Here is a 9,690-nt window from a genome sequence, read left to right as displayed (position 1 = left end):
TCATAAGGCATGATTCTGTAGAATCGGTAGGTAGAGAGATCTTGTAGCACCTTTGAGACCAACTGAAAGAAAGAAATTGGCAGCATGAACTTTCAAATGGTGTTCAAACCCTCAGATGAAAGTTTTTCATGCTTTCCAAACCCTCGCATTTCCAGTTCCTGCTCTGACAATGAAACTTTGGGGAAGACCACAATCTCTCGGCCTGAAAGCACTTTGTCGGGTGTCTGTATCCTCCTGCTAAAGTCCTATTCTCTGGAGCAGCAGAAAACAAGCTCGCTTCCAGCCTCACTCCCTTCAACTATTTAAACCGGGAACCCCAAGAAAAAAGGAGCCTTTCCCCTTCGATTCCCCAGGAGACGGACTTTACCGTCCGCCGAACAAAAGCAACCTTTCCCGGCCGCGGGATCGGAGGGACTCACCGGCGGCCATGGCTGGAAGAAAGCCCCCGAGGAGCCTCCCCGTATGCCCTGAAGAAGGAAGAAGGGAAGGGGAGACGTCTTCTCCTGCTCCGCGGTTGAGCCTCTTCGGGTCGCCGTCGCGGGTCTTGGCCGGGAAAGGCGCTCCGATGGCGGCGGAGCTTCTCTTCTGGTCCTGGGTTGTCTTGGTGCTCACACTGCTGTGTGTTTGTGTTTGTGTGAGGCCAGAAAGGGGTGCGGGAAAGAATGGCACTGCGGATACAATCCAGTTTGATACCGCTTGAACTGCCGCCGCTTCTTCCTTCCTTCCCGTCCTTCTTTCCTCCCTCCCTCCTTTCCTGTCTTCCTTCTTTCCTTCGTTTCTCCCTCCCTTCTTTCTTTTCCTTCCTCTGGTGCTGCAACAAGAGACCATTCCCAGAATTCCATAGCCTGGAGAGGCGGCAGTTCAAGCGGTATCAAACTATTTCCTCAATGCAGATGCAAAGTAAGGTCCAAAGCACACTGCCGAAATCATCCAGTTTGAGACCTTGAGCCTTCTCTGTCCAAGAGGCGCTCTCTACTGGTGCCACAATAAAACTACAACTCCCAGGATTCCCTAGCACCGAGCCAGGACAGTGAAAGAGGTCTCAAGACTGGACTCTTTCTGCAGTGTGTTTTGGACCAGTGCGAACTCTGCGAACCGAGGCCCGAAACACGCGGCCGAAATAATCCAGTTCGAGACCGCTTTCACTGTCCTGGCTCAGTGCTAGGGGATCCTGGGAGTTGTAGTTTCCTGAGGCCCCAGAGCTCTCCGACAGAGAAGGCTCAATAGTCAACACCATTGTTTCCTCGCCTTCAGCCAGGGCAGTCGAAGCGGTCTCGACCCGGATGGTTTCCGCGGTGTGTCTTGTCTCCTCTGCGAAGCCTCCTCCACTTTTTGGAGCCGAGAACAAGCAGCTTACCTCCGGGGGGCGTCTCCCCTCCATGAAGCGGGGACGGGAGGCCTCTCTCCGGCGAGGAAGGGAGCAGGGCTTCTCCTCTCCCCCAGCCTCCCATCACAGCCTCTCCCTCGAGGGCCGCGATGACGGGGAACCCTCGGGGCCGGGGAAGGGGAGCCCTGTCCGTCGGCCCCGCTGCTCTTCCAGGGGCGGCGCTGGCGCACAGGCGGCCTCTTGGCCGGGGCCCCGGGGAAGGCTGGCCAGGGGCGGGGGCTCCCCTCCCCTCCTCCTCCCCCCAAACACCCAAACCTCGGGGGGGGGGGGAGGACCAGGAGGGGGGGAGGGAGGGAGGGGAAGAAAAGGCCGCGCGGCCCGGGCCGAAGCCCACTCCGGACGGAGGCTGCCTCTGCGCTGGCGGCGGGACTGCCTCCTCGGCCCAGCATGCCCAGCCCCGGCGGCGCCTGGCCCTCTCCCGGCTCCTGGGCCCTCTTCTGGGCCCTGCTGGCCTCCCCTGCCCAGGCCCAGGCCCAGGCCGCCAGCGGACCCCGGGGAGCCCCGCCGGGAAGGACCCTGCTCCTCCTCGACGTCGGCAGCCGCAGCCCCCGCCGCGTCACCAGCCCCAGCTTCCTCTCCCTCCAGATCGACCCCTCCGTCCTCCACGACGGCTGGCTCGACTTCCTCAGGTCAGCAGCCTCAGCTGCAGCCCCTTGGGCTTTGGGCCCTCGGGACGCCCTGGCTCCAGGGGAGGTGGGGGGGGGGGACAGAGGGACCAGGCCAGGTCATTCCCGCAGTGTGGACACAGCCTGAGTCCTCCGAGGCCCAGCATCCTCCCCCGGCCGGGCCACGGCGGGACCCGACGGCGCCACCCCTCCCCGGCTCCCTCCTCTCCATCTCCATCTCCAGAGCCCTGGCGGGACTTCCACAGCTCCGCTCCCGCCCCCAACCAGCCCTTGGCCCACTTTGGGGGCCTCTCCCGGAGCAGCCCCAGCCCAGATGGCGGCCCCTCGGGGGGGGGCAAGGGCTTGGCTGGTCGGGCCGCCGCCCTCGCTACCTGCCTGCCTGCCTTCCCTCCCTCCCTTCTTCCCGTCTTTCCTTCCTTCCTTCCTTCCCCTCTTCCTCCCTCCCTGCCTTGACTCTCTCTCTCTCTTTCGGTCCAGTTCCCGGCGTCTGGTGACTTTGGCCCGGGGCCTGGCGCCCGCCTTCCTCCGCTTCGCGGGCAAAAGGACGGACTTCTTGCAGTTCCAGAACGTGAAGAACCCGGCCAAGACCCGCGGAGGACCCGGCCCCGACTACTACCTCAAGAACTACGAGGACGGTGAGCCACAGGGACCCAGCCAGGGACAGCGCAGCACCAAGGCTGCATCCGCACTGCAGAAATAAGAACCCGGTTTGACACCATTTTTAACTTGTCTGGCTCAAGGCTATGGAGTTCGGGAAGCTGGAGTTTGCTCTGGGACCCACAACAAACTCCAACTCCCAGAATTCCATAGCCTTGAGCCAGACAAAGAGTTAAAGCGGTGCCAAACTGGGTTCTTTCTCCAGTGTGGATGCAGCCTCAGTGTGACTCCCTTCCCACCTCCAACAGAATGATGCAGACGCCCGGCAAAGTGCTTCACCAGGGAGAGAGACTGTGGTCTCCCTTAAGGGATCGGTGTCATTTGAGGAACTGGAAACATGAGGGTCTGGAGACGATGAAACACGGTCCTGGGGGTCTGGAATCCCGGCCTAGGGAGAGAGACTTTAGGGAGCTGGGGAGGTTTAGCCTGGAGAAGAGAAGGTTAAGAAGTGATAGCCCTGTTTAAATATTTGAAGGGATGTCACATTGAGGAGGGAGCAAGCTTGTTTTCTGCTGCTCCAGAGAACAGAACCTGGAGCAATGGACTCAACTACAGGAAAAGAGATTCCACCTCAACTTTTTGACACAGGTGTTCCATTCTCTGAGAGAGTGGTGGCACCTCCTTCTTTGGGGGGTTTTAAGCAAAGGCTAGATGGCTATCTTTGCTTTGATTGTGTATTCCTGCATGGCAGGGCAGGGTTGGACTGGGTGGCCTTTCCAGTTGCTTTTAACCCTATGATTCTAATTGTAGGGACTTGAGATTAAATATACTGTACAAATAAAAACAACTACCCACCCACCGCACAAAAAACAAAACAAAAAAACAAAAAAACAAAACAACAACAACAACAACAACAACCCCTAAACAGCTCTGTAGTCTGAGGACTTGTGAGCATGGCTCTGATAGAATGCTAGAGTCTATGTCTATCATTAGAGACAGGCAAGTGACAGGCAGATTGAGAAGGGTTATGTCTGACATGCATCAGCCCTGCAGTGCATATGGCTGGGGGCCTTGCAAGATAAGGAAAAGAAGCTGCTTCTTAGGCTGTCCTTTTGTCCCTGTGTTGTGGGGTTAGGGCTTTATGGGAGGGCAGCCAAGAGGTTAACAGCACCAAATGCCCATTTGGTCCAGTGTCCTGTTTCCAGCAGTAACCAGACATGCCCCTCCCTTCTATGGTGGAGACTGCCATTTCCTCCTGCATATCTAGTTCATGGAAACATATCTGCCACAAAATAAGAAAGGTTAGTTTTTAAGGTATCATTATTATTATTATTAAGCACTTAGCTTCTATCAATATAAGGTGATTGTATGCTTTTTCTAGTAGTAAGCTCTTGGCTCAGAGAGAAACTAATTATGTTTAGTGGGTGAACCATCATTTTTATTTAGGTAGTAATGAGGAGAAGTGTGTGTCCATATGTGTCTATATATGTTTATATATTCCCCCACCTCTCTATATATACATCTCATTGTGTGCCTTTGAGTAATTTCTGATTTATGGTGACCCTATATATATATATATATATATATATATATATGCACATATATAAACTAAATTAATAAAGTCACAAAGCTAGGTCTTGCACAGGACACCCCAAAATCTCTCCTTCAGGCAAATTGACCAGTTGGATTTCTGTCACTTTATACTCAGTCGCATGACATTCTAATTAACTGAATGTTTTGCAATAAGAGAACAAGTTTGGGGTTAAAATTATCATTAGTAACATTAACCATATTTTAGGAAAAGGAGTCATCAGGTGTGATATCAGTCAGGCATTTTCTGAATAGCACATTTTTTTATTGGTCTGACTTGCCACTTCTGAATTAGACTGTCTTTGTGGATTTTTCATGCAGCACCAAAGAGATATGTTTGTGATATTGTTTAACACAAAAAGGAGTGAAGAACGTCCATAGTTTTCCAGGAACACAATCCATTGCACTGGGTTGGATTTTACTTACTGTATTTTCTGGTGTATAAGACTACTTTTTAACCCAGGAAAATTTTCTCAAAAGTTGGAGGTCGTCTTATATGTTGGGTATCATCTTATAGGGCTGAAACTTTCAAGCCGGACTGGAGAATCTGCGGTTGCCGTATATGGTGGGGGGGAGCTCAAAAACGGCCACGGCCGCATACCCACCATATGTGGTGACCATATGAAAGCAGCAAGAGCGGCGCTGTACAAGTATGGTAGAAGAAAATCTTGGAGACAGGGAGGGCTGGGCAGGCAGGGAGAGCTGACCAATCCAAGCAGGCTTTGTATACAAGTTTTCCTGCTAAGTACCTGCATGTCATAAGCATTTGAACTAAAATTACCATATTGAAATCAAATCTGATGGTTTTTTAAATTTTTATTTGGTGTGCGTTGGAAGAGGGGTAGTCTTATACGGCAAGTATATCTCAAACTCTATATTTTAACTGGAAAAGTTGGGGGTCGTCTTATATGCCCAGTCGTCTTATACGCCAGAAAATATGGGTATTAAGAAATGTGTGCCTTATATATGCCTTATAGCCCCCATATCACAGAGTTTCTTCAGATTTATTCAGAGAAGGTTTGCCATTGTCTTCCTCTAAGGCTAAGAGAGTGAGATTTGCCCATAGTCATGCATTGGGTTTCCATGATTGCGTGGGAATTTGAACCCTAGTTTCACAGAGCCCTAGTATAGCCTTATTCCATCTAATTACCATTTGGATGTGTTAGATGAAAACTCCCAAAATACCATCCTTGTCTCCCTAGCCAGGATGACTAGACTGACATAAGGCAATGGTTGGACTATGGAAGCAAGAGGAGATAGATGAAGATAGTCCCTTGCCTGTTTTCCCAGATGCATAGTTAGTGCTGCAGTTTCTACATCCATTTCCTTAGCTCTGCACCATTACTGCTTTAATCATGATACTCCTTCATCACTTTCCCACCCATCTCCTGGATGCAAACCAGGGCCTATATTCTATTGTAACTTCCAACTAGAGTAGAATGAATGAATGATAATGTGGTAAATCATCACTTATGTTCAGCTGAAGGCAGCATCCACACTGGAGAAATAACCCGTTTTGGCACCGCTTTAACTGCCCTGGCTGAAGGCTATGGAATTCTGGGAGTTGGAGTTTGTTGTGGGGCCCAGAGCGGTCAATGGATCTTCTGTAGCTAGGACTAACTGCTGGAGAAAGAAACGTCTTGGAAAAAGTACTATATTTGACACTGGTGTAGAAGTTGGAAAATTGCACAAACAGGGCAGAGTGCATTGACTTTGTCCCCTACACTGCAATATTTTTTGAAAGAGACAGAATTGTATATTTCAGTTAGCAGAAGCGAGTCATGTTGATAACGTAATTAAATCTGAGCCACTCCATGTCAAAGGGAATTTCTGGCTGCTGAAAACTTTGGGGTAAACCATCTATATGCCTTTCTTGACTTAGCAATACCATTAATGGCCAACCTGGCAATAGCCTGTACATATTTGAATAAGAGTATTGTCACATTAAATGCATTTAAAATTACTTTTTTCCCCTGAGGTAATATAATAGGTTATATAAACTGATTGATTTGGAATTAAGTACTTTGCTACTAAAGCATAACACTTATAAAACACAAATATTCACCCAGAGTCTACTCTGGGCACTAAACTGATGAGTTTGTGTTTTATCAGGTGTTACACAATAAATATTGATAGGTTGTGGGAAAATAACTGCACGAATGTGCAAGATTTGTAAATACCACCCTTTTAACAAACAATGCTTTCCCTCCCGCAACAAAAGAGTTCTATTATAACAATAAACCTTACCACCAGAATTAACCAGAATTAATAGTCCCTAATTATAAATGGTGTGGATGGAAGACAAATGTGTATGTGTGTGGGGGGTGTATGTATGAAATTCCATTTTATCACAATGTCTTTATTAGATCAGTTGCTTACTAACTTTGAAAGCTCATAGATTTCCTTGCCAGGCAAAGGTGGGAAAATATCATGCAGGCAAAAGAGAGTGACAGTGTTGGGGGTCAAAGTATCTGCATTTTGGCTTTATATGTTATCTAGGATGCATGTGTAGAGAAAAAGTAAGGCTATCAGCCCCATGACCATGAGGTGACTGGGAACAAAGGTAGTGAAACAGAAGCAATAAAGTGTGGTTTCTCCATTTGACAGTACATAATTATGAAGGTGTGAGAGATTACAACCACCTAGAAATTCCTGTCTGTGATATAACGTGTGATGCATCAAGATATTTTGCTAACTAAGGTAGAGGACAAAATGTTGCCCTCCCTGTCTCAAACAACATACAGAGGCTCCTTGGGATAGTTAGTTGAATCTTAATTCAGTTTTGGTAGTTTCTTTCAGTACTCCAGCAAGGCATCCTAGGGGCTCATAATGGGCTACGTGATGCATACAGTTTTTTTCCCAAGAGAGGAAAACGACTAGGAGGCTTAGAAATATCAGTCTGAGAATAGCTGCCATCTGAGGTGGTTGCCTCACACTGTCTGATGGTACCTTGCATACTAGCAGCTGCTGTGTTACACCAGCCCTTGCTACACCAGATTGCATATTTATGATGGATTAATTAATGCAATGTAATAAAGAGAATTTTGGTTAGAACTCCAAGTCTATTAAAATGTAAAATGTTCTGTGTATGAAATCTCCACAGTTTATCTGCTCTGGGTAAAGCTGCAATCCTATGTCTGTTTACAGACCTGTTTAAAAATATGCAGGCTTGTAGTGGATGGTAATCTGAAATGGCAGTCATAAATGGATATGCAATCAGAATGTAATCACTATTTCATACATGTTAAGATACACATCTTCTCAAGAGGGACTTTACTATAGTACAGAGTAGGGATTGGGCGGTCCTGTAGATGTTGAACTGCAGCTCCCAATAGCTGTGGGAGGTGTAGTTCAACAACATTTGGAAGGCCACACAATACCCATCCTTGGGTAGAAGGTTTTGTCAATTATACCTTCATATGCAGTAATGGGATCTGTGCTTGAAGACAAGCAAATTGGGAATCAGACTTCATATTTCAAAAAAAAAAAAAAAAGTAACATTAGACACACGCATGCACTTCAGCCTTTATTTGGCAGCATGACCTAGAAAGCTGTTAGCTGAAATTTTTCCATAAGTCATTACTGAGGAAGCCAATTAATGCCAGACAGAACTTAGAGTGAGTGTCAACAACCAAGGGGCTGCCTCATGAAGATCTGGTCTGCCTGGAAAGTAGCTTCCATCTCCTGGACTCCCCTTCTCCATTTCTTTTCGTCCCTGGTAGAAATCATTTTGATGTGTAGAAGTCAGCAGAGGTGATGCAACTCTGAGATTCATTTCACAGGCACACTCTCAATTTCACCTGATAAAGCCTCCTGGTCTCTTCCTTATACTCCTGCCTGCTCCCCCCTCCAGTCCAAAACCTGCTTTGTTGAAACTGCTACTGTTTTAAAAAATTAAAAGGAGAAATTGAGACTGTAGCATAAAGCTTCTCTGACCAAGGGCTGTGGGTGGCTCACACTAAACATTTGCAGAAATAAGTGTTCACTCAGCCCAAAGGTCAGTATTTCAACAAGTTGTGGAGGGGAACTTACACTTATTAAATGTCTTCGCCCAGGTTTCTTTGCTGCTGAGTGACTGTGGCCTTTTGTTTCTTCATTTTTCCTCATGGCAATAAAGTTGAAATGTAACAGCCCTTCAAAATGAAGTTTCTCATAGAAGTTGTAACCACAGGTCTTAACTTTTCATCACTTAAATGTGGAACAGAACCATTGCAAATGGGGGGGAAGGAGGGAGGGGACACATGTGGTGTGTATCAGGGATCAGTGTAAATCAGAAAGGTGTGGTGAGGGGGATTTCCTGCCCACAGGCCAAGCTTTCTTACTGGCTTCTATGCACAGGCTCCAGGAACGGCAAGCAGGACCTTCTGTGAGTCTCCAACCCACCCACTCACTAGTTGGCTTGTTAATTGCATTTCCTAAACATAACAAGTAATAAACAATAATCTATAAGACTTTTAAATGGGACTATAATTCAAGTTAAAAAAATTAAGCATATTAATTTAAATTTAATTTAAATGTACCATTGGGAGTCTGGGATTATAGTATGGGATGTAGATGAAATGTCCCATCAGTTTATGTAGCTTCAGAATGAGCAATGCAATACTGGTGATGTGAGATTATTGTCTGTTTTGTTCATGTATGTGATTAGCGTTGTGTCATTAGATAGTAGAGCTTCCATCCATCCTTCCTTCCTTCCTTTTTTTAAAAATTATTATACAAATAAAATATAACAAAAAAACAATAATAGCCAAATTTTATATCATAGTAACCAAAGAGAAAAAACAAACCAGAAACAAAACATACATACAAAAAATATAAACATACATACACAAATCAAAAACACTTAATTCTAACTTATTTCTTCTAATTCCCTTTCTTCTAACCAAATTTTTCGCCCTTCCTTGTTTTTTGTTTTTTTTTAAAGACAGTCATATGACTGATTGTATTATTTTGGAATAAATTCAAGCAGATGCATGTCATGAGGAAATTTAGGTCTAATCTAGTCTGCTACTGATAATAGTGTTAATATATCAATCAGGTCAAAATGCTTCTCAAAGCATTTGACTATATCCTTGTTCCCTTCATTTTTATAGCATTCAAGCTATCTATCTGTCCATCCATCCATTCTTCTGTCTGATCAGCCAGGCAGCCTTTCTTCTAACACTGGACTCAAGGCAGCCCAAGACAAGTTAAAAACAAGACAGAGCTAAAAAAAAAAAAAAACAACTGATGATAAAACACAATTAAAAAGCCATTAATTAAAAACTATAAACTCATTTAATAACATAACAAAAAAGGTAAAATTATAGCAACCACTTCCCCCATAAAAAGACCCTTCTGCAACTGCTGATGAAATATACACAATACCATTCTGGTTCATATAGGAAATTTCACTGGCCTGCCTCCAAATGAGGCATTATACAAAGAAGACGTCTGCACATTTTGTAGCAGATGTAGCTTTGTCGCCTTGCTCTTTTCTGGAGTATAGGA

The 9,690-nt window shown here is 46.2% G+C and overlaps 1 protein-coding gene across 1 annotated transcript in view; it reads left to right on the top strand.

Moving 5' to 3' along the window:
* The first annotated feature begins 1,728 nt into the window (after positions 1-1,728).
* The window catches only part of HPSE2 (heparanase 2 (inactive)), a 180,670-nt gene continuing 172,708 nt past the window's right edge, over positions 1,729-9,690 (top strand). The window contains exons 1-2 of the mRNA XM_042460947.1: positions 1,729-2,016; positions 2,491-2,648. Of these exons, the coding sequence (XP_042316881.1) occupies positions 1,775-2,016; positions 2,491-2,648 (400 nt within the window). The 5' untranslated portion in view covers positions 1,729-1,774. The remainder of the gene's footprint in view (positions 2,017-2,490; positions 2,649-9,690) is intronic.

Source organism: Sceloporus undulatus, chromosome 3 (assembly GCF_019175285.1).
Source record: "Sceloporus undulatus isolate JIND9_A2432 ecotype Alabama chromosome 3, SceUnd_v1.1, whole genome shotgun sequence".
Classification (NCBI taxonomy): Eukaryota; Metazoa; Chordata; class Lepidosauria; order Squamata; family Phrynosomatidae; genus Sceloporus; species Sceloporus undulatus.
Note: the sequence above shows the minus strand (reverse complement) of the source record. Positions and strands in the feature narration are given on the sequence as shown.